The following is a 24,779-nucleotide window of genomic DNA, read 5'->3' as shown; positions in this document are numbered from 1 at the left end:
TAAAGGTTGTTTTGTACAGAAATCAAGATACCTAGGAGTGATACAACTCTTAAGTAAATAATAGTTTAAGAACTGCATCTGAAGTCTTGTTTTTCAACATTTCATATTTGCCCTGTTTTTGTAACATAACACGGGTAAATGTGTGGTGGGGAGGGCTTACTTGCAATTCAATATTTTCTGCCCGACGATTGGGACTGCTAAGGAAAGATCTCAAATCAATAAAAGTCTTAGATACTCTCTTGCCCTTTCCCACCTTTTCAAGGATAAAAATCTGTATCACATTTAATGGCACATATTAAGTCCCTGACCAGCGTTTATTGGAGTGTTATGGGTGCAAGTCGCAGGGAGGATTGTGGGAGTTAGCCACATGCACATCCAAAACTCTTACCAGGTTAATACAGTGGTACCTCGGGTTAACTTAATTCGTTCTGGAGGTCCGTTCTTAACCTGAAACTGTTCTTAACCTGAAGCACCACTTTAGCTAATGGGGCCTCCCGCTGCTGCCGGGCCACCGGAGCACGATTTCTGTTCTCATCCTGAAGCAAAGTTCTTAACCCGAGGTACTATTTCTGGGTTAGCGGAGTCTGTAACCTGAAGCCTCTGTAACCCGAGGTACCACTGTACTTCTCCCTGGTAATTTAAGTCTGAACAGACCCAATGTCAAGTATTTGTACAATTTTTTTTTTAAAAAAACTTCATCAGGAATAAAGTTTAGTTGAGATTTTCAAGTAAGTCATGGAATACAGTCTATCAAGGAAGCTAGTTAAACAAGGAAACTGTTAAGCAAGCTCTCTGGACTGTCATTCTTTTAAGAAGAGAGATAAAAGAAAAGAAAGAAGTAGTACTGAAATTCCCAGGTATTAGCATTTTAGATTTGCAAAGTATGGTATAAAAGGAGCGCTTAAGCTAGAGTTTTCTTCCTAGCCACTACTCCCCCAAAGCAATGAAGAGAAGATGACCAGCACAGCCATGCTGCCAAAATCGGAAGTTTCACAAAGATATTTGAATAAGTGATGAAAAAACAATAATAAAACTGTTGGGTGCTAGGCCTCAGCAGCCTAAGAAAAGTGAAGCAAAAGGCACAGGTCTACAACCGGCTACAACTAAAATCCAAGAGAACATTCAGCATGTATGCAGACAGCCCAGGCAGCACACACAGGCTACATTTAGCAACTAAACAGGCATAGCCAGGAATGACTGTGGTCCATAAATAATAAAAAACCAAAGACTTTATACTATAGCCACTATCAGGTCAGCAGTAACCAATGGGTTAGGGTTAGTGGCTGGAGCAATGCTGGAAACTGAGCACACATCATAACCTAGGGAACATTTAGACCTGCAACCCTTGTTGGTTCATCACACGGGACAGCAGAACACAGATCTGAAGGTTCCCAGTTCTACCCTGTCACAAATGCAGAGGTTTGCCATTCACCTCAAAAATACACACCAATCTGCTTAACATTTCCCAGCTGCCAAATGCACATGAAGGAACTATTATAAAATAAAAATAAAAATGTACAAACATGACTTGGTTAGATCACTACGATGCCCTCAAACTGGTAAAACGTCCCTGACCTTTTAAGAAGATAGCTTATTACTTAAGTTGGAACAGTTTACTCTTCCACCTTTAAAAGAGGTTGCCTTGAAGCAAGTGGTTGCTATCATCATACAACTTTCCCACTAGAAGCCACTAAGTAGCTTACTAATGCAACACACCCTACGGAAGCATCGGGTTGTATCCAGTGCTGCTGTCTCGCCTGTGCAATAGACTCCCACAAAAGAACATCCTCATCCGGCTTTCCTCTGCAGCCCTGCACCATCAAAATCAGGTTCAGAAGGTTGGGGGATCCTCTGGAGCAGATTTTGGGGGCATGCGGATAGAGGATGTTGTGTAAGTAGAACTCCGGTCCCACTTGCATTTGATTCAACTTGTTGTCTCCATGCTACCACTGTCTGTAGCTTTGCATATATGTTCTTCTTCATGCAAAGCCCTCTTTCAATGAAAATAACAGGCTTTCCTATGTCTTTTATTTCTTGTCCTGTCAGCTTTGTCCATTCACATATTTGAACCTGTGCCATGACATTTCCACACCCTTTCCTGAAGTAACAATGAAGATGTACTGAACAAATTCTACCAGCAGGAAAAACTGCCTTTCCCTATTCTTAACTCCTTACAGATGCGGTATCTTAAATCAGTGATATCTATAATATGTTACAGTCAGTCATGACAATATGGTAAATACTCTTATTCAATATTTCAGAGTTCTCTCACAGGAAGTCCTCAATAATGTGGCCGAATCAAGACATATTTTATCAGTTTCAGTTTAACCAAATCTTTTTCACACATGGAAGAAATGATGCTATTAAATACATCAATTAATTAATTAATTTACTATGGGCTGGTGTAGATATAACCCAAGAACACAATTTTCCCCTTTCAAGCGCAATTTGCCACTCTTCCTTGACAGCCCTAAGCCAGATTTGAAATCAAGGTTAGAGAATGCCAATATACCACAGTTAAGTGATATGACACATTAAACCCATACAACTAAGAATAAATTATTATATCATATCCAACTATTATTTAAAAAACCCTAATCATCTTAAAGTACCCAGACGTATCTCTTGAGGGGTAGCTTCCCATTGTAGAAAAATGGTATCAGTATGGTATCCAAATGAGAAAGAAATATTTCTGGCAGCAGCAAGCCTTTATAACACTTTGAACCAATTGCTTTTTAAACTACAGAACAAGCAGTACAGGATATGCATTTATGTTACATATTAGTCAAATATAAAGGGTTCAGATGATAGCACAGGCCCACCATAGCTAAGGTTCCAACTTAGCTAACTGCCTCCTTTGGAGGAGAGGGGATATACTTTCAGAAACCTTAATTGCTTCAACATCAGCATTATTGTTGATGTTACAGGACCTAAAATTGGTTAATGGGAATGATTATCCTTACAGATGAGATGGATGAATGATGACAACCTTAAAAAAATGATTGATTGATTGATTGATTGAATGAATGAATGCACTATAAAATTCTTTAAAATTGTATTTTACTTACATCAACAGGGACCAAAAGGCTCTTGCCAAGATGCTGGTTAAAGGAAAGGCACCAGGCTTCAGTGTAACCATTCATATTTGGAACGTATTTCCTTATTGTCTCATCGTTCAGCCGTAGCCATACACCATCATCATTGTGAATCTATGAAGAGTAAATACAAGCCAGGCTACTTAAGCAGCAGATGATAACAGATTAAAGATCTAGCATAACACAGCTGCATGGGAGGTAAACATTTGGCCTATTTAACTAAAGCTTTTTTAAAAGGCACAAGAAATATAAAGCAGATGAAGATTATGGATGAATTAAGACCAAATGTATTTAAAGAGCAACTTCCTAATGTATCTACAACAACGCAACATCGTGATATGGGACACCACTCCAGAAAGGCAGCTGGTGTACCACTGTTGCAAACAGTAACTTGAAAGCATCATGTGTCTCAGGATCAGACCGTGAAAATAATTTTTACTATGAAGGTAAAGAATGGCTGGAAATGTAACGATTAAAAGGCATATTAAGGAATTAAATTATGTATGCCATGCTCACAATGATTTGCAATCTTTTTTAAAAAAAATTACTGCAAAAAGCTGGTTTTTATTTTACAAAGTAAGAGTTACAAAGGAAACATTCCAATTCTCTGTAAAATATATATGTATTGTTTTCAGAAACGGCTGACTTCTTTTAAAGCTAAAAATGAAACATTTCATTTCTGAAAAATCAACAGAAACTTTAAAATGTTAACAGGATAAAAAAAAAATATCTACCTCAATTTCGCCAAAAAGCAATCTTGCAGTCTGTAGCATGAGTTTAAAGCAACACAGAAAGCAAAATGGCTGGTTAATCATATGGCCTGATGCAACTATATGTCCTTTTATCTAACTTTTGTGGCAAATACCCAGAAGAGCTCACAAGCACTCAAGTAGCATTTACGATTTTTCTCCTGTGAACAGCAGGCCCCCATATCACAAATTGCTTTTGAAAGTATTCCATTTCAAAAAGGCTTCTATGGCCCAGCATGGCTTCTGGCCCGAAACACTGAAGTTCAAAGGCCATGTGAGATTAGTCATGGCGTTCTGGTCTGTATATGCAAGTGGTAATTTAATCTAGATCTCAAATCCATATAAATTTATTGCAAGTTACCTCATCAATAAAGGTAATGGATCCATTGACTTTTACTATGCCTATCTGCTCACTCTGAAGGGAAGGGTGACTACGGATACGCAGCCCTGCACTGTCCTTGGCCACAAATTTGCGAACCTAAGAGAAGCAAAGAGACAGTAAGGCAGAGAAACCTGGAAAAGGGCTCTTTAAAAGGAGTATAAAGATACAGTTTCAGATTATGGAAATCCACAGAGCTTAAGAGGAAAGCCTCCTAACAGCTATAGTCAGCTGCTAAACTCACCCAGACAGATGAACAAGAAACCAAAACAAAAAATCAAAGTCTGTTCTCTTCTGGAAGCCATAGAAAAATAAGGCTGTTATAAAAGTCACTCAAACACACATGGACCAACAGAATTAGATATTCAGAGTTTACTTTAAGTCAGATATAAACAGTAGTCACTGTCAACCCAATGAGATGAGAGGCCAGGATATTCCAGCCTAGTTGTAAATGCAAGTATGTTACCTAAATCAACAGGAGCTACTCTTGTTCTGAAAAGCTGTTGGGCAACAAAATAATCACTGGGACTTAACATCTGCTCCTCTGATTTTTCACGTAGAAATCCTAATGATGTTGGTGAGACCTATCCCCACATAATTCATGTTAGAACTGCACTTAAAAAAAAAAGCAAAACTTTGTTTGGAGTTCTTGGGATACTGAGAAGTTTATAGGAACATGCCTTATTCTTATGAAGGCAAAAGCTTTCCTTCCATTGTGAATAGATTGTGACTGGGACCGTCACAGGGTTCAAGCTTTCTTCCCCATGGCTTGGTCATAATACACCCCCCCCAAAGATATTCATTTCTGAAAAATCAGCTATGCAAGATGGGAATAACATAGTTAAGCACCATCTAGCCAAGGGGTATATAAGTGAAACAGTTATGATAACCAGTATAAATGTAAGAATGCAGAGCCTCTTCCACCCTAACATAACAAATAAAATGCAATAAACAGGTTTTGAAAATACATTTGATTTGTGTATGTTTGCCAAGGAGTCAGAACTGAGTATTAGGAGGAGATCTTTAACAATATACAACAATTTTCTTCTTTTCTGTTTTAGCAGTTTCCCGTCATCATTTAAACATATATTGCTACCTTGAAGTTAAAATGCTAGTCCATCTAAGCTAGGGACTGGACCCCTGAGCTCTGGCAGTTTAAAAATACTAAATAATATAGGTCATGTACATGCACTAATGTAATTTTTTTAAAAAACGTTTTCGTTCTTATACCTTATTTGGTAAAGGCTCTGCTTTCGGTTTTACCAACTGGGTTCCAGGTGGTATCATTCCTTTTGGAGGATCTTTTACTTTCACTTCTAGTCCAGCATCTGTAAATTAAGAAAATTACCATGAAGTGTATATAAGAAATCTAAGTAACTGTTTGAAAGTTATTTTATTCTGAAGTGGGTTACATTCAGGTCTTGGCAATGCGGTAAAATTCTAGCTGGTTAAGTGAAAATTACTTATGGCATCAAAGCAGCTTAAACCTGTGAAACGCATTAGGCATGATAAATGTGACTCCTAAATCTAAATTGTTCCCATTTTTAAAACGTTTTTTAAAAAATTAATTTAGAGAGTATGGTGCCAAGCACCCAAATTAAAAACAAGGAGTGACAAGGCTAGATCTTCTCATTCTGGTTGCAAGTCAATAAAAAGTTCAACTATATAAAAGACTGCATTTAAAAATGACAGTATTAAAATCATACGACAGAAGGTACAGCCAATTATAAAGCAACACAAGCAATTACAGTGGTACCTCGGGTTAAGAACTTAATTCGTTCTGGAGGTCCGTTCTTAACCTGAAACTGTACTTAACCTGAAGCTCCACTTTAGCTAATGGGGCCTCCTGCTGCCGCCGGAGCACGATTTCTGTTCTCATCCTGAAGCAAAGTTCTTAACCCGAGGTACTATTTCTGGGTTAGTGGAGTCTGTAACCTGAAGCGTCTATAACCTGAAGCGTATGTAACCTGAGGTACCACTGTACCCTCCTCAATCTTTACATGATAATAAAAATGTCATAAAGTATCATGGGGAGGAGGAGTTTCTGTCAGAATATTATTTGAAAGAAATGTGTATATAAACATAATTCCTTGTCAAGGATTTAAAGGACTGCTCACACAACAGGGAACTCCAGCAGCCCGTGACAGGATACATATGGGGAAATCTTGTTGTTCAAAGCACAGTTGGACAGCAAAAAACTCAACTGGCATTTCAGTCATAAACTAAGCAGAGCTACTGTTTGAGGCTGAACACAAAGTGGACTCAGTCTCCAACTGTGGAAGTGGGAGAAAGCTCTACCAACACAGAGATAGAGAGATAATCAGCCACTATGGGAAGATATTGCATTTGCTACTATTAACTTAGGCTAAAATGTATGCATACACTGTTATTAATGCATTTTCCAACTATGTGCTCTGACAAATTTTCGGATTTGTTTTATTTTCAAGTATTTTAATATCCTTTTGAGTAAAAAGAAGAGGCTATATGTCCTCAAAACATTATGATTAACTTTAAAAGCTCTCTCTCTTTCCATGTTCTGGCATACCGCCATAGGTGTATTGACATCATACAAAGATACAGACTTTTATGTACCTATTTCAATGCCATCAATGGTAACGTGAATGGTGTAGAGACCAACTGCTCCTGGAGTCCAGTTAGCACAGTAAGTTCCATCATTGTTGACTCTTATCAACATGTTTTCACTTGGTCTAGGGAGGGAAAAAAGGATATTGAAATGACAACACACCACCCACTGCTTGAATATCAATTCAGGTTGCCAGCTCTATGCTTAGAAAATCTAGTACTGTATCTTCGTTTACATGCAAGCTTGTTTGATGTAAAATAGCCTTGGCTACAAAGTAATAATATAACATCAGTGAAATTACCGTATTTTTCGCCCTATAGGACGCACTTTTTCCCCTCCTGCGCTCTGCGCAACCCTCCGGAGCCCGGCAGGAAGCCGTGCCAGGCTCCCAAAGGTTGCGCAGAGCTGCCTGCATTCTGAAGAGCGCGCCCGGGCTTCTCGCAGCTCTCCGCAAGCCTGGGGAGACTGGCGCGGCTCCCTAGGCTTGCGGATAGCAGGCTGTTCTGGGGGCTGGGGTCGGGGGAAGCTTGGGCTTCCCCTGCGCCAGCCCCATGCCTGGGGGCGAATTTTTTTTTTCTTTATCCCCCCCCCAAAGAAAAGTAGGTGCGTCCTATAGGGCGGTGTGTCCTATGGGGCGAAAAATACGGTATTTTTAAGAAGAAAGAAAAAACACAAACGGAAAACCAAAGCAATCATGCCTTCCAATCAAAACATTTCATATTTAAATGTCAACCAACTGTGTACCTTTGTCAAACAGCAGCATTCCACCACCCTCCAACTTTTAAAACTAAGGGAAGTTTCAATAATGGTTTTGTGATATGGCATGCAGGTTGCCATTGTTTTATTTTTATTTTTTTAAAAAACTTAAGTCCACCAAAAGCATAGATGCTCCCAAACAAACCTATAGCAATTTGATCCTGGTTTCATTCTGACAAAATGCCATGTTTAGAAAAGAGCCACTAAGATAAAAATGTGAAAATAAATTCAAATGCAGAAGGAACTAACCACTCAGATTCAAATACAGCTTTACCCCAAGCATAAGGCAAGTACAATAAGAGAGTGTTTTAACTTAGACACTGAGTTGTACACAAAGCTGTATGTGCAAGCTGAAGAACCAGAACTTTACCCCCTGCAGCCCCTTTCACATCCATTCAAAAACTGCTCCAGAAGTTTAGAGAAGCTGCTGGTGCAGTTTGGGGAGGGGCATCTTCCTTTAATATAAGCCCATATGAAATCACACAAAGTCAGTTTTAAAAATTACTGTATAGTATATAATTTTAAATGTTACATTTTGCACAAAATTATTACCTCTTGGGTGTTGGTGAAGCAAAGCGCAACTCTTCAAAAGAATAATTTTCATAGACCTATAAAGCAAAGAGCGTATCAAATTACATCTGTTGTAATACTAATTGAAAGAGTCAAAACCTGGTTCCTCAGCTCGAATAGCACACAGAAAATAATCAGAAACGGATAAAATTACTCCCATCCCTGAAGAGAATACTCCGAACGGGAAAGGAGTTTATTAAGATAGCTAGTGGCTTCATTCAGCATGCTTCTGAACTTGAACTCTCATATAACTGGACCGGTCACTCTGGAATGAAGTGATGTGTTTTTTCCTCATTACACCCTGGTCTATCTAGTGAGAATACAAAGAAACATCGCCTAATTAAAACTGTAAAGACCTAGAGAATGTATCACACCAACACACTTAAGTCAAGCTTCTATCCTTTCCAACAGCAGGAGCAGACGGATTTCCAGACTTGAAATGAGCTAGTTTGAGTAAAAGATGATGAAAGTACAATCACGTGCCACCTCTTCAACGGAATTGTCTTTCTAAAGAACAATCTTGCTCTTTGCAAAAGCAGTAAAGAATACCCACCAACATAAAAAGGAGAAACATGTTGACCCCACTAGATTTCTAGTTAGTCTTCGAGTCCCTTTGTTCATTAGACAGATTTAAAAATGTATGCCTTAAGTAGCAGTTTACCTTCATCATTGTAATAGCAATGTAGCGAGCTTCCTTCACTATCATTGGTTCATAAGAGGCATCAAGTTTTGGAGAGGGAAGTCCTCCGAAAGTCAGATCAGTGGAGGAAGCAGCAGCGCCTGCGGGACTGCCTGGGATGCGCTGCAGTTTTTTTGCCTGTTCTTGCTGCAATGAAGTTTTTTTCTGGGAAACAGGAATTGCCTTGACTTCCACCTGCCAGATTTAAACAGGAAAGGTGAGTACCTCAGGTTAAGAACTTAATTCGTTCTGGAAGTCCGTTCTTAACCTGAAACTGTTCTTAACCTGAGACACCACTTTAGCTAATGGGGCCTCCTGCTGCTGCCACGACGCCACCGCACAATTTCTGTTCTCATCCTGAAGCAAAGTTCTTAACCCGAGGTACTATTTCTAGGTTAGCGGAGTCTGTAACCTTAAGCGTCTGTAACCTGAAGCATTTGTAACCCGAGGTACCACTGTATATTAAATACCATTCAATACCACAAAAACAGCTAGCAATAGGCTTGTCTAAAATATTGTGGGGAAATACCTGCTTCTTCCTCAAAATACAGTGGTACTTAATTCGTTCTGGAGGTCTGTTCTTAACCTGAAACTGTCCTTAACCTGAAACACAACTTTAGCTAATGGGGCCTCCTGCTGCCGCTGCAGCACGATTTCTGTTCTCATCCTGAAGCAAAGTTCTTAACCCAAGGTAATATTTCTGGGTTAGTGGAGTCTGTAACCTGAAGCGTCTGTAACCTGAAGCGTATGTAACCCGAGGTACCACTGTATGGGAAAAACAAAACTATTTCACACATCTTCAGAGGGCGAGTTGAGATTCTTTGTGCTAGTTGTATTCCAAACTGCATAAAGATCAAGCAAGGGGTGACAGGAAAACCACCTTTTTAAAGTTACCTTCATATTAGGCACGTGAACAACATCACCATACTGGTCTTTTGTCTGCACGGTAATAATAGTAGGCCAGCCACAACGTATGTCATCTTTATTCAGAATCAAGGATGTTTTCTGGGGATCTGCATACGAATCTGGTTGAAGCCATCTAAAACAGGAAGGATAAAGCCATTTAACATATATAACTCATTTGGTGGAGTTCAGTGTGGAACTATTACATTCTCCCAACTCCCCCAAATGAAATTTTGAGGGGCATGGAGGGGGAGGGGGGAAGCCTTGCTGATGTTAGGGTTCATTAGTTGACTCCTGCCCTGTGTTCTTGGGGAAATAATATCAAAGTGGGGTATAGAACAAGACAAAATTGTGGAGTTGGAAGGGATCCCCAAAGATTATCTAATCCAACCCCTTGTAAATCAGCAGCATATGCGTTACAGGAAGCAAGATAAAGCTATCAAAAACAAGATCTTAGTTTGTCACAGAAAAGTACTACCTTTAACAACAAAGCATTCTGATTAAAACACCCCTGCTAAGACTTCGGTTTATATAGCACTTGTGCTATATTTCATTCTAAAGACTCAAAATGGCAGCCCTTTCCTGTACTTACAAAAAAAAAACCCTCCAAAGCCAATTAAACATGGAAGGAGGGATGCACGCTTTTCAAAGTAACAAATAAGGAATAATAGAAGGAATACTTTGGTGCTGCGGTGCTTGTGGGTCATATTTATTCAAAACGATAGCACAGTAATAGAGGTGGTCATGGATGTAACTTGGTAAAAACAATACCTTGCAAGTCGTCCGCCACTTGATCCTGGCACACATGAAATGAAATCCTCCAAAAATGATTGTTCATTGCTTTGTACTTGCAGAGGGAGATTTCCTTCAAGCGCCTCCAAGATAGTTGGCGAATGAGATAATGCTAAACCTTTTCCCAGGATGCCAGAGTGAGTCTTGCAAACCTGGAGAGGGTTGTGAAATATCACTTAGTGTTTACATGGGTTGCATTTAAAATAAGATTTCTGGTAATCAATTCAATTATTTATTTTATTTGTAAAATTGGGGCCCAACGGCTGCATCTGCATGTCATGTTAAGCCAAACTGAATTCCCAAAAGTCTCCACTTCAGCCCTCTGCTACTCCTGGCCATATCACACTGGGAGCAAGAAACAACAAGCCTTGGATAGTCACGTCATCTGAACCCAGGCTTCCGATTTATTTCTGTTCAAACAAACCACAAGTAGTAGCCAATGTTTATTTTTGGCTTGCCACTTGTGGTACCTTTGGGGGAAACAAACCATAAGCCTCAGGTTCAGAAGACACAACCAGTCAAGGCTATGGTTTGTTGCACCTGACAAGACCAGGAGCAGGGGATGGGTGAAGAACTGGAATTAAACATTTACTATGGTCTACCTGGAAATGTGAGCCAACCCAGTCTATCAAAAGTCCCTAGAGCAGCCTTCCTCAACCTGTGGATCCCCAGATGTTGTTGAACTACAACTCCCATCACCCCTAGCTAGCAAGGCCAGAGCTCAGGGATGATGGGAGTTGTAGTCCAACAACATCTGGGGACCCACAGGTTGAGAACCACTGCCCTAGAGCATCAAATACATACAGAATGCAATGGCTTCATTATAATTTCAAATTAAAACTAGTAAAACTAAAGGATTATAAAGGAGGTACTCTCTAAAACCCAAATCTTACTTCTCAGCAATCTAAAGCAAAAAGACCTCATGGATTTCCAAACCTGCACCCTTCAAAGCACTCCCTGAACAGGAGCATAACTCAGAATATATCTTTTGGTGCCATCCTTTAAATTGCTGATCCTAACAACTGTATACTGGACAGCACCCTTTTGTGAATAGCTCAGAAAATTATGTCTAGGCCAAGAGACAAGTATATGCATTTTTAGTGATTATACATGCAGTACAACTCTTATCTATGCCACTGTATTTTAAATACCTGAAAGCTGCCTCAAGAACCTTTGTTAGTAGGCGGAATATAAATAGTCCAAATAACTAATAAATAAAAATTCAATAAATAAGGTAAACTAGCAGGCTGCATCACAGGAAGAAAGGTTGCAACTCTCTTTCAGATCATATAATATTGTTCTAATGCAGTGGTTCCCAATTGGTGGTTCGCAGCACCTGCCCAGGGGATCTGTGGCACCATTCACACAACCAAAACTATCATACAGATATCAAAATGTTCAAAAGTAGGGGGTCCGTGGCTTGGCTTTTGAAAAACAGAGGGTCCACAGTTCTCAGCTAACTGGAAACCACTGCTCTAATGAATTATATCAGGTGTTAAATGGAAGGAAATCTTGAAAAGATGATGCTTTGAATAGACCAACTTGAGATCTCCTGAACTGGTATACACACTGCTCATCACAGACCTTGCCCCCTGCTGCAGCTATTACTTTGAGAAATTCTATTACACACTGAAGTTCTCCTAAGCAAGCCAAATTAAACCACTGTGCTTTCTGTTTTGTACCAATTAGCAAAGAATCTCAGTGGTTTATTTTACAAAGGCAGCGGTTAATTGTCTACCTGCAGAGCAGCTTCTTCCAGGATCTCAAGATCTTCTTCAAATTCATTGCCTGCTTGGATAGAGTAAATAATGTCATGAAATCAAAACACATTTTAAGGTTTTATCTGTATACCGAGTGTTCCCCTAACCTCACTTCACGTGACAAACTGGGTAACTGGCTCTTCCCCTTAATCTAATTTCTAGTAATGACAGAATTCCTGCTCTCTACCTCTTAGGAAAAGAGCCTCAGAAAACAGAGTTCAAACCATATCCAAACTAACATTAAGAAACCCTGAAAGGAGGGAAAACAACAACAACAATTAAATTTATATACCACCCCTTATTGAAAGATCCCAGGGTGGTGTACGGCATTCAAAACACAATACAGAACAAAACAAAACAAAAATTCCTTCCAGTAGCACCTTAGAGACCAACTAAGTTTGTTATTGGTATGAGCACATGTATCTGAAGAACACATGTATCTGAAGAAGTTTGCATGCACACATAAGCTCAATCCAATAACAAACTTAGTTGGTCTCTAAGGTGCTACTGGAAGGAATTTTATTTTGTTTCGACTACGGCAGACCAACATGGCTACCTACCTGTAAGTACAATACAGAACATCAGTGATAAAAATGTTATTAAAAGCATTCTGACAGACAGCCTAACAATAAAATAGTCAAAAAAAATTTTTTTCCTTCTAGTAGCACCTTAAAGACCAACTAAGTTAGTTCTTGGTATGAGCTTTCGTGTGCATGCACACTTCTTCAGATACACGGAAACAGAAGTTGCCAGATCCTTCTATATAGTGAGAAGGTGGGGAGGGGTATTACTCAGAAGGGTGGTGGGAATGGGTGATTGGCAGATAGCTGTGATGAGCCTGTTGACGACTCTTAACGACTGCAATAGGTCTTACAGGAAAAAGCAAGGGGTGAGAAGGTGAAAAATGGCTTTGTCATGTATAATGAGATAAGAATCCAATGTCTTTGTTCAGACCAGGTCTCTCCATGGTTTTAAGTTTGGTAATGAGTTGCAATTCAGCAGCTTCTCTTTCCAGTCTATTTCTGAAATTCCTTTGTAGTAAAACAGCTACTTTGAGATCTTGTATAGAATGTCCTGGGAGATTGAAGTGTTCTCCTACTGGTTTCTCTGTCTTGTGATTCTTGATGTCCGATTTATGTCTGTTTATTCTTTGGCGTAAGGTTTGGCCTGTTTGTCCAATATAGAGAGCTGAGGGACACTGTTGGCATTTGATGGCATATACAATGTTAGACGATGAGCAATTAAATAGTCCCGAGATGGTATGTGTGATGTTGTTGGGGCCAGTAATGGTGTTGTCCGGGTGTATGTGGCAGCAAAGTTGGCATCTGGGTTTATAAACTTAGTTGGTCTTTAAGGTGCTACTAGAAGGAAAAAAAAATTTTTTTGACTATGGCAGACCAACACGGCTACCTATCTGTAAATAAAATAGTCATCATAATAATAGTCCTCTCCCCCACACTTTCACAGGCCATGGATTATTTAATAGCCATAGAGCGGGGTAAAGAGGAATTTTTTTTGCCTGGTGCCTAAAGACATGTAATGATGGCGCCAGGAGAGCCTCTCTGGGGAGAGCATTCCACAACTGGGGAGCCACCACAAAAAACGGACCATTCTCTTGATGCCTACATTCTACTACACAGATAGGGCTTACTAAAAAACTAAAAGCCAGTCATTTTTCTCAGTCCTACTAAGTCAAGACAAAAAAAAGAGGGGGGGATATGTACCTCTTTATATTAAAAAAAAACAACCAGAATAAAAATATCTTCATATAAAGATTTCAACTTATGAGTTATCATTAAAAACACACACACAACGTTTTAAGCTATCTTGAAATGACTGGCAGATTAGGCCAATTGGCCACAATCCAGAAAACTGCCTGGCAATCTGTTCCTTGCAGGAAGCAGGCCTGTTGGCTCTCCCTGTAGCCCTGCACATCACATGGCAAACCACTATTGAAGCTTGGGAGAATCTCAAAAGCAGTTTGTGATATGGCACCGAAAGCTGCTGTTCAACAACATAAAATATCTTGTTTAGTATGCACAAGTCCTGGATCACGTCGGTTATTTTTGTCAGCACATCCTTGTCTGCCCTCCCTCTACACAAAGCAAGTGTTGCTAGTTTTGTGCCGAATCCAACAAAACTATCCCTATCAGAGAGACATACCAATGGGGAGTGCCAGATCTTTTTTCATCAACGCAGCTGCACATGCTCCTCCTAAATTGGCCAGCTCTTTTTCAAGCTGAATGATACCCTTAAAATAAAGAAGACAAAATGATTTTACATATGGTTTTAGGAACGCAGCAAATTCCCCCATATTCTCCTCCTGAAGACAAACTTAATATATCCACTTATAAACGAGTGCTTGGTGAGGCATGCATTCTGCAACCAGCAGGTCATTTTCAGTAACCCAGCACCCATGCATTTCAGCAATGTGCAAGGGAACCATGGCTAGATTAATGGATGGTTTTTCTATAACACTGACCTATAAAATGAATGCAACACTTCATGGATTATAAAGTCCAGATATTTACACTAATAGTTTAGTCCCCAGAACCTTTTGTGATAAAACTTGGTTCACATTTCTATACCCTAGAGAACACACTAGAAAAGCCAACAATCAAAGTAGTCTCACATGCATACATCTAACAAATATTTCAGGTTAAAAATGAACTAAAGCAATACAATGAATCTGCATGTAGAAAATTATGATAATTTTAAAGGCTGCAACACTTAAGTGTATCCTCACCTCATCAAGTCCCGGGCTAAATTCATAACCAATTGCAAAACACTTGAAACCATAAAAAGAAGCTTTTTCATCTTTCACATAGTCTGATGCAGTTTCCAGTGAGAAGAGCGCCTCATTACCTAAGGGGAAATACTAGATTTAGCAAAGCAAAAAACGTGGGCAACAAATCACTTAAAATCAAATGCAAGATCTGCCTGTAATTTGAAAGCCAAGCTGTGTACTTCTTTATCTTAATTCACAAGTAATTGTATTCATGTTGTTTACCACTGCTCTTTGTTACATGCCCTAGTAATTAACCTCTACTATTCTAGTACAGCATCCAGGGGATGTGGTTCTGGATTAAAAGTAGAAGATAATCAAAGCACAACACCCAGTTTTCTTCTTAGTTAATCAACATGATTTCATATCCACTCAACCACTTAGTCATCAGCTGATCCTCATCAGCAGAAATGACATATCTGTGCACTAAGAAGGCCTTGCTGCTTCCAAAGATTCATACAGTGGTACCTTGAGTTACCAACGCCTCAGGTTACAAACTCCGCTAACCTGGAAGAGTTACCTCGAGTTGAGAACTTTGCCCCAGGATGAGAATGGAAATCGTGTGCCGGTGGTGCAGCAGCAGCAGCAAGAGGCCCCATTAGCGAAAGCACACCTCTAGTTAAGAACAGTTTCAGATTAAGAACGGACCTCCAGAACGAAGTAAGTTCGTAACTAGAGGTACCACTGTATTTGAAATATTTATTCACTATGCAAATCAATGTCTTATGAAATAAAAATCCCACCATTACATAACACCATTTAACAGATTATAACTTCACATGCATAAAGGCCAGACAAATATTTCATCTAGTTGAGGCCAGAGAATTTTTTTAATACTACAGTTTAAGTCCATTTTAGCCATCCATTATAATAATAACAATAATATATATATATATTCTCTCAATGTAATTACCTGGAAGCACCAAGACCATTGTAGGCCACCCAGATGAGCCTGAAAATTTCTTCAGTTCTATCCATGAATTGAGATTTTCATGAACAGAAGCCTGCTTTGGTCCAAAACCTGAAAACTGGATGATTCGGGCAGGAATGAGCAAGCGAAGAACATCCTCTGATTGAGCAGTTCCGCACTGAGCGTCAAATTCTATTGTCATCCACCTGACACATTCTGGAAATGTCACCTGAGAAAAAGTTGGGAAATAAAAATATTTTCTCCTTAACTGGTTTTTTGTTGTTGTTGTTGCTGTTGTTGTAAATGGCTGTTCACAATTAGGTTACATTCACAATGATGTTGAAGTTTATTTAAGCAAACAGAACTAAAATGAAACCTTGCAAACATTGCTACAAGTGGCACCCGCCCTGTGGAATGCCCTCCCATCAGATGTCAAGGAAATAAAAAACTATATGACATTTAGAAGACATCTGAAGGCAGCCCTGTTTAATAGTAATAATAATAATATTTTTTATTTATACCCCGCCCTCCCCAGCCAAGACCGGGCTCAGGGCGGCTAACAAGCAATAATAAAAACAAGTTGAATGAATACAACTTAAAAACAAAATTAAAATACAACATTAAAATATTGAAACATTAAAATATTAAAATGTAGCCTCATCGCAGGAGGAGACAGGAGAAGAAAAAGGAAAGAGGGGGAGGGAATCAAATTGGCTCCAAGCCAAAGGCCAGGCGGAACAACTCTGTCTTACAGGCCCTGCGGAAAGAAATCAGATCCTGCAGGGCCCTGGTCTCATGAGGCAGAGAGTTCCACCAGGCCGGAGCCAGAGTTGAAAAGGCCCTGGCTGAAGCTAATCTAACTTCCTTAGGGCCCGGGACCACCAGGGAAGTTTTAAACGACTGATGTTTTAATGTATTTTTAATCTTTTGCTGGATGCCGCCCACAGTGGCTGGGGAAACCCAGCCAGATGGGCGGGGTAGAAATAAAATAACAACAACAACATTAAATATCATGTGTTCCATTCTTTGCCATTTATACAACATCTGACATGGAGTACAAAATGAAACAAAACAACCCGCTTTGCAATATAATCCAACATCGTACGAAACTCATAAGAAGAGTGATGCAGACTGCAGTGAAGAACCTACCTTGTAATGGGTGACACATGCTGGCTTGTAGGGGTGTTCGCATTCAATGACAGCGTAGTGGTTAGAGGTAGTACAAGCGGAAAGCCCTTGTTCAGGTTGGTTTCCTGTAGTGCTGTCGGTCGACTGGTTGGGGTTGAAGGCAGGAGGAGCATACTTCTGGTTCAAAACAGCTACAGATGGAAGCAGCTGCTGAACTAGGCCAAAAACCTCTACAGCAACCTGTCACATGATAAACATGACCAAGTGTTTGCAAAACTGAAAATGCATCTCGGTTTGCTTTACAGTGTTTGTGTAAATAATGTTACATTATCTCGACCTAGTCCTGATCTTTGGTGTAAAAGGGGCACTGGTATTACCTGAAAGGTATTTTTACCTGAGCATAAAGATGCCCCCTAGTGCTTGGAGGCAGGGACACTATCACTTCAAATAACTTGTCCATGCCTTGTGAAGCCTCAGTACATTAATGACCAAGCTACAGTGTCTCACGGGATGCGGGTAGCGCTGTGGGTTAAACCACAGAGCCTAGGACTTGCCGATCAGAAGGTCAGCGGTTCGAATCCCCGCGACGGGGTGAGCTCCCGTTGCTCGGTCCCTGCTCCTGCCAACCTAGCAGTTCGAAAGCACGTCAAAGTGCAAGTAGATAAATAGGCAGGAAGGTAAACAGCGTTTCCATGCACTGCTCTGGTTTGCCAGAAGTGGCTTAGTCATGCTGGCCACATGACAAGGAAGCTGTACGCTGGCTCCCTCAGCCAGTAAAGCGAGATGAGCACCGCAACCCCAGAGTTGGCCACAACTGGACCTAATGGTCAGGGGTCCCTTTACCCTTTACCTTTACAGTGTCTCACACTGAAACAAGGTATCCAGAACAATGCAAACAGCATACATAATACCAGGTAGTCTCTGAAAGTGCATAGATAACTAATAAACCAATCAAAAAAACACCTTAATATTGTATAAGGCAGCCAGATCAGGTTTGGGCCTTGAAGAGATAAATACGCTCAAGTAAAAATATCATTCAGAGGCCCCTTTTCCCTTAAGTGTACCAAGTCCTAAGGTAGGATGTTCCCAAGCTAACCAAGTACAGGGCAGGTTTAGACTATCTATTGACAGGAGCACATGCTGGACCACTTGCCTCCCAAAAGCTGCCTTAGACAAGGTGCAGAGATCAATTTTGCAGTGCTTCATTCAGGTGTTAGGCTTAATGCAGGCCGCAGTGTGACAAGCCACATGATGAGAGATATTTCGTTACTACGCCACCAAGGTAAACTACAGACCTTGTGAAATGAATTGTGATCTTTGTCAGAGGTGGAAGATATAATGAGACATATACACAAATATGATGCACCATCCAACATGGCGCTAGACATCTGCTTGCCCAGCGAAGCAAGATGAAGGACACAAAAAGTGAGTCTGACTATCTAAAAGAGTTGATGCAAGAGAGACATACATTTACAGAGAGTGCCATGCTCATTCAGGCAGGAGGCGAGGAGATGGACAAACGGTTAGGAGGATTACCGCTTGTTAACGGAATTGAAAGGTAACCTCTGGAGCAAAAATGGGTCCATGTGAAGCACAACTCCATCCTGAATGCTACGGAGACTGTTAGCCACATACCTTGGGAATAGCTGCAGCCACAGGTCCAATATAGGCAATGATAAGAGGAAGGAGCATATAAAAGAGACTGGAAGAGCTGAGCAGTTCTGGAATGTCATCCGCTAAAACAACAAAGACAATAAAAACCCTGAGATACTGAGATATGAAGATACCAATCATATTCCACTACTCACTTAAAGCAGTACAATTAAATTACTCATTAAAGGCATGATCAAGCTAAACATCTGGTGTCCTATCCATTTCAGTGGGAGAATTAAGAATGTGCTCAAATCTCTCACACTGAAATTAACGACTCTTATATACACTTGTTCTTTGGATGGACCATGTTATATGAATTTATACCACAATGTTTACATTTTACATTATTTTATCCAATGCTGCAATACTGATATCGCTTTATTTAATCTTCCCACTCAATTGTGTATTTTGTATCGCTTCTGAATCTCAATTTAAAAGAACCACCTTGCCTTTGGCAAAACAACCACCCAGCAGGTGACCCGTAGAAGTGATGTTTTTTAAATTAAAAAATGACAAATTTTGGAGTTGGGGGGAGACTAAAAATCCTTCAGGGGTCCGATGCTAGTCATCCCTGGATTCAGATTTGGATATTACCTTTATTTTTAATGCAAACTGTTGCACCATTTATTGTATTTATTATGTGCAAAAATTTAATAAGTGAAGATGTCATGAGCAAACATTCACACTACAGAACCTCACTATCACAAACAGATCTTGATTAAGGAGAATAAGGAGAATCCATGCCTCTTTTTTTGTGTGCTCAACACACAACAAAAAGGGACAAAATAACCATAGTGAAAATACCATCAGTCTCACCATACACAATTAATATAAATTTCATAATCCTTAAAACTAATGGTCTCTTCTTTTTAAACCCGACTTCCCATCTACTCCATAATTCAAAACCATTCTTAACTGCCAATACATGTTAGTACTGTCATCTCAAGTTAAATCAAAATATGTTAAATTGTCTAACTAGTGAACAATATCGCTGGAATTATTCAAAAGCCGCTACGGATTTTAAGTCAGTATTATTAATTTTCAAATATGTTTTAAATACTTCCCATTTTGAAATGAATTCTTTCCTTGGTTTGTTCTTTAGTTTTTTGGACAGACTATCTAATTCAGGCCTTTTTGCAACGTATTCTTACCGTCTACAGCAAGAGCCCTGTGTAAAAGGTCTTTAGCAGCTCGTACCACAGCACTCACGACAGAAAGTGCTCTGCTACAATTTTTATCTTCTTCATTGGCTTTACTTAAGAGTTGTGACTGTAGATCACCATCATACTCGCTTCTAGAAAATGAAACCAATAAAACATGAGCAATTCTCAGGGAGTATCAAGTAAGATGAGCTAATACAGAAAAATACAACGCTTTTCCAACAATGTCACCAGACATATAGATATTTAAAAGCATCCTTCAGCCTGTCCTATATATGATATATTCTTCTCTCTCTTTATCTCTGTGTGTATGTGTGCAAATAAATACAGTGGTACCTCGGGTTACATACGCTTCAGGTTACAGAATCCGCTAACCCAGAAATATTACCTCAGATTAAGAACTTTGCTTCAGGATGAGAACAGAAATTGTGCTCCGGCGGCGCGGCGGCAGCAGGAGGCCCCATTAGCTAAAGTGGTGCTTCAGGTTAAGAACAGTTTCAGGTTAAGAACAGACCTCTGGAACGAATTAAGTACGTAACCAGAGGTACCACTGTATATAAAATATCTCTTCATGAAGGGCCATTTAGGAAAGCTCTTTTTCGAAAACAGTAAAGCAAGCACTATACCAAAACAACATTTCTAAGTGAAATAAGGTGGAATACAATGCCTTCAACTGATTTTTACATGTTCATAACCCACATAAATTCAAAACTAAACAAAATTCACATAATGCAATTATATAGTTCATACCTGTAATAGAGAATCTGTGGGATCTGTCCCCGTGTTTGATTTGTGCCATTGCTGCTCAAACTACACGTACTGAAAGTGAACGTTACACCATCTGGACACTGAACAGTGGTCATCCCTCCATCCCCATTAGCTGTCCGACTCCCGTAATTCCTCAGACGAACTGCATATTTCACATTCTCCTTCAATTAAAAGCCAGGAAAGAATGCAATATTAGACTAAGCAGCAACATTTTGCTTGATCGTTTTACATGAGCTGTCCTGAAATTTTTAAGGGAAGATGAAAATTCTCCAATAGCAACAGCCTCTGGGAAAAGCATGTTTGGAATCAGTGGATTTCTGGCTGAGGCAAAATGTTTCCATGTCAGTAGAGCTACACCAGCTTAGGGTTGCCGTACGTCCAAAATTTCCCAGACATGCCCGAGATTCCAAAGGTGAAGTCACCATCCGGGCGGATTTTTTAAAATTTTGAAAAATGTTTGGTCTGTGTGTGTGTGCTCAGTCCACAGTAGCCACTCCTGAATGGAGTCTGGAATACTTTATGCCGGTTTAATTTACAGCAATCTTGCTTTAAACCAGCTTCTTGTGTGTAAGATTGCTCCCTAAAATGTTAATCAGCAAATAATTTGTTGAATTGAAATAAAATACATGTGCATAATGCAGATCTATTTTTCAGTTGCAGGAAAAAAAAGTTTGATTTACCTTCAGAGGAACAACTTTGTCAAGTTTAATTTCAGCAATATCACTTGGGGAGTCATCTGTAGTATACGTCCCTTTAACTAATTCTAGAGATGTCCATCTGTGAGAATGAGTTGAATCTCCTGTATGATCACTCTATAAATAAAAAGAAGTAAAGGTAAATATTTAAAGGTTATGTAAAAAAATTAATCTGGATATTCCTCTGCCTGTTCCACCACCCAAAAGTCCCCTTGCTGCCCCATATATTTGGAACTGCCTCCTAGAAAACTTGTGTGATTCTCTTTCTTAAAGGTAAAAGGGACCCCTGACCATTAGGTCCAGTCGTGACCGTCTCTGGGGTTGCAGCGCTCATCTCGCTTTACTGGCCGAGGGAGCCGGCGTTCAGCTTCCGGGTCATGTGGCCAGCATGATGAAGCCGCTTCTGGCGAACCAGAGCAGCGCACGGAAACGCCGTTTACCTTCCCGCCGGAGCGGTACCTAGTTATCTACTTGCACTTGACGTGCTTTTGAACTGCTAGGTTGGCAGGAGTAGGGACCGAGCAACGGGAGCTCACCCCTTCGCAGGGATTCGAACTGCTGACCTTCTGATCGGCAAGTCCTAGGCTCTGTGGTTTAACCCACAGCGCCACCCGTGTCCCTTTTTCTTTCTTATGCCTGCTCAAAACCCACCTTTTAGGTACAGCCTTTGGGCTCGATCCCTAGTTACCATGTCCTACTGTAAACCTAGTTTAAGTACATGTAAGTGAAACAACCACATATTGCTTCCCTGTTTACACCTGCCTCCACTTCCCTCCCCATTATTCTGCTGTTTCTCCTGTGTTAAAATTTGCAGGCTCCTCGGATCAGGGAACCCTTTCTGCCTATCGCCCCATTCCATCTTTTGTCCTTCAATATATTTTTTTAATGTTACTTCCCCTAACAATTGCCTGCCCTTCAGCATTTAAACCGCATTCCTCAGCACCCCTAAAAAGCAAGTGTAAGCTTCCAAACCATGTGCTTGACAAGAACTAAGGTGCTTGCTTCCTAGGGGTTCTCCAGCCTCCTATTCTCTACCACCACAACTCTGACCTATATCGTACAAGAGAGGGGGATATTAACATTATATTTAAACTGGGCTGCACTGTTTTTGGGTGAGGCCCAGGAGTCCAATGTTTGCAACAGTTTTATGTGGATTTTTATTATTATTACTATTCTAGCAGTAAAGGCAACAACGTAGTTGAATTGCAGGGGCTTTTCATGAACAATTGTGAAGTACATACATCATCAACTAGTACTTCCAGTTCATATTCATGGATTCCTCCTCCTCCATAGACAGAGAATCCTACAACAATAACCCCAGGTTTGTCCACAGAGAAGCAAATTGCATCAGGGGATCCATTCCCTGTATTCCAGCTTCTTCCTTGGCTTGTTTTTGTGAATCGATTTGGGCTTGACTTGACAGAATGAAGGGAATTAAGTCCATCAACCTGGAAAGAAGCAGGACAGCAATTAGCAGAGAAAAATCCAATTTAAGGCTATTTTAAATTAGATCCTTGCTTCAAAATCAACTTACATGAATGAAACTGTGCTATCAAGCACTGTTCCTTAATAAAATAATCCATTTATCAGTGAACTGTTTAACTATCCCTAGAAAAGAAAATGACTAAAGGAACTAGGAACACCTAGTTTTATATGGACAACACAACACCTAACAAAATCCACTACAGGCTTCAAATCGGTTGCATGATTTCTGGAATGAAACATGATTCACTCGTGAAAGAAAAATATCTAAATATGGAAATGCTGTCTTATCTTAGCATGCACCTACCAATCCAGAGACAGAGGGATTATGAATTAACCACATTACCTCCGATCCCAGTGCAGAAGCTGTGAGTTCACTCACAATACTGGCAAGTAATCCACAGGTGTTAGAAACCAGGTGTGCAGAGAAAAGTTCATTTTCACGCCTAAGGCTATTTCTTACTGGCAACACGACAATCACCAGCATCTTTTCAAGTACTTCACGAAAGCTTGTCATCCCTGAGATGTTTTCTTCACTCTGTAGAACAAATTGGCACATCAGAACGGAATGTCTCATATCAGATTATTATGATATATGCTGTGTGCTTTTGTAGCTGATACTCGCCTGACTAAGTTTTTCCATGTGTGCTACCAGCAGAGGGAAGCGATGGGCCAGCGCAGAGTCATTTTCAGTGCTAACTTGTTTCACCATAGAATGCAGTAAGACTTCTCCATCATAAGCAATAGGAAAGATGGAGGTCAGTTTCACAGACGTGTGGCACAGGGCTGACATCACAGCTGCGAGAAGCCTACTGCTTGAAGTCTTGAAGTTTGCTTCCTGGATATCCTTAAAATAAAATTAAAAAATGCTTGTAAAAATGGCATAGCTGAACGATGCAAAACAGCCTGTGTAACTACTTCTATTCTGCCATTTATGATAATATGTATTATAAAAAATATATATATAGCCTTCAGAGTCCAGTACGCAGATGGTTAAAACACAAAACAAGGGTTGGATGCATGGCAGAAGGAAGGGATCATGAGTGCTAGTAGTCAATTCCTAGTTTTTAAAAAGAACAGAAGGTTGTGTTGAAATGACTCTTCACCTGCTGCCCCTCAAAAGTGCAAAAGGGTGAAGGTCGCACATGTGAACAACCTTTATGCCACAGAGCATGGGTAGGCAAGCTAAGGCCCGGGGGCCGGATCTGGCCCAATCACCTTCTTAAATCCGGCCCGCAGACGGTCTGTGAATCAGCGTGTTTTTACATGAATAGAATTTGTCCTTTTATTTAAAATGCATCTCTGGGTTATTTGTGGGGCCTGTCTGATGATTTTACATGAGTAGAATGTGTGCTTTTATTTAAAATGCATCTCTGGGTTATTTGTGGGGCATAGGAATTTGTTCATTTTTTATTTTTTTCAAAATATAGTCCGGCCCCCCACAAGGTCTGAGGGACAGTGGACCAGCCCCCTGCTGAAAAAGTTTGCTGATCCCTGCCACAGAGGAATATCTCTGACAAGGGGAAGAATTTCGGGAGCTAGTACTCAACCTTCCCGGCAATGAGTTTTGGGGGCTTAGTGGGGGGAAAGCAGCATAATGAAGTAGATCAGAAGAGGAAGCTGGCAAGCAGCTGGAAAAGGACAGCAGGATGTGGTGGTGAGTTGTAGGCCAAGGTGGAAGCAATGAAGAGAGAACTAGGAGCAGGAATGTTTAGAATGTTCCTGCAATCACCTTCCTTTGTATAATGTATGAAATGTATACTTTATAGTTTTGGCCTTTATGGATAGGAAAGCTGTAAAGTAAAATGTTATAGGGCAATTTGCAATTGGAATTAAAGGATGGTACCAAACTGAAAACCGGAGGCATTAGTCATGATAGCTGCATACTTAGAGAGTCACTAAATGTTATACGCTGGGGAAAGAATGAGCTA

General features: G+C 40.2%; 1 protein-coding gene across 11 annotated transcripts in view; it reads right to left on the bottom strand.

Annotated features, from left to right (window-relative positions):
• Positions 1-24,779, bottom strand: part of MYCBP2 (MYC binding protein 2) — a 149,717-nt gene that overhangs the window by 54,704 nt on the left and 70,234 nt on the right. For 8 of the 11 annotated variants that reach the window (XM_053384612.1, XM_053384616.1, XM_053384619.1 and 5 more), the window contains 20 exons: positions 23,474-23,695; positions 23,195-23,386; positions 22,608-22,814; positions 21,352-21,483; positions 20,654-20,832; positions 19,895-20,037; positions 18,726-18,826; positions 17,112-17,330; positions 15,966-16,191; positions 15,014-15,132; positions 14,431-14,518; positions 12,246-12,298; positions 10,487-10,659; positions 9,707-9,851; positions 8,795-9,007; positions 8,116-8,171; positions 6,816-6,931; positions 5,454-5,551; positions 4,206-4,322; positions 3,069-3,209 (listed from right to left, as the gene is read on the bottom strand). In XM_053384612.1, the coding sequence (XP_053240587.1) occupies positions 3,069-3,209; positions 4,206-4,322; positions 5,454-5,551; positions 6,816-6,931; positions 8,116-8,171; positions 8,795-9,007; positions 9,707-9,851; positions 10,487-10,659; positions 12,246-12,298; positions 14,431-14,518; positions 15,014-15,132; positions 15,966-16,191; positions 17,112-17,330; positions 18,726-18,826; positions 19,895-20,037; positions 20,654-20,832; positions 21,352-21,483; positions 22,608-22,814; positions 23,195-23,386; positions 23,474-23,695 (2,940 nt within the window). The remainder of the gene's footprint in view (positions 1-3,068; positions 3,210-4,205; positions 4,323-5,453; positions 5,552-6,815; positions 6,932-8,115; positions 8,172-8,794; positions 9,008-9,706; positions 9,852-10,486; positions 10,660-12,245; positions 12,299-14,430; positions 14,519-15,013; positions 15,133-15,965; positions 16,192-17,111; positions 17,331-18,725; positions 18,827-19,894; positions 20,038-20,653; positions 20,833-21,351; positions 21,484-22,607; positions 22,815-23,194; positions 23,387-23,473; positions 23,696-24,779) is intronic. The other 3 variants (XM_053384624.1, XM_053384613.1, XM_053384620.1) reach the window with 2 other exon arrangements.

This window comes from Podarcis raffonei, chromosome 4 (assembly GCF_027172205.1).
Source record: "Podarcis raffonei isolate rPodRaf1 chromosome 4, rPodRaf1.pri, whole genome shotgun sequence".
NCBI classification, from domain to species: Eukaryota; Metazoa; Chordata; class Lepidosauria; order Squamata; family Lacertidae; genus Podarcis; species Podarcis raffonei.
Note: the sequence above shows the minus strand (reverse complement) of the source record. Positions and strands in the feature narration are given on the sequence as shown.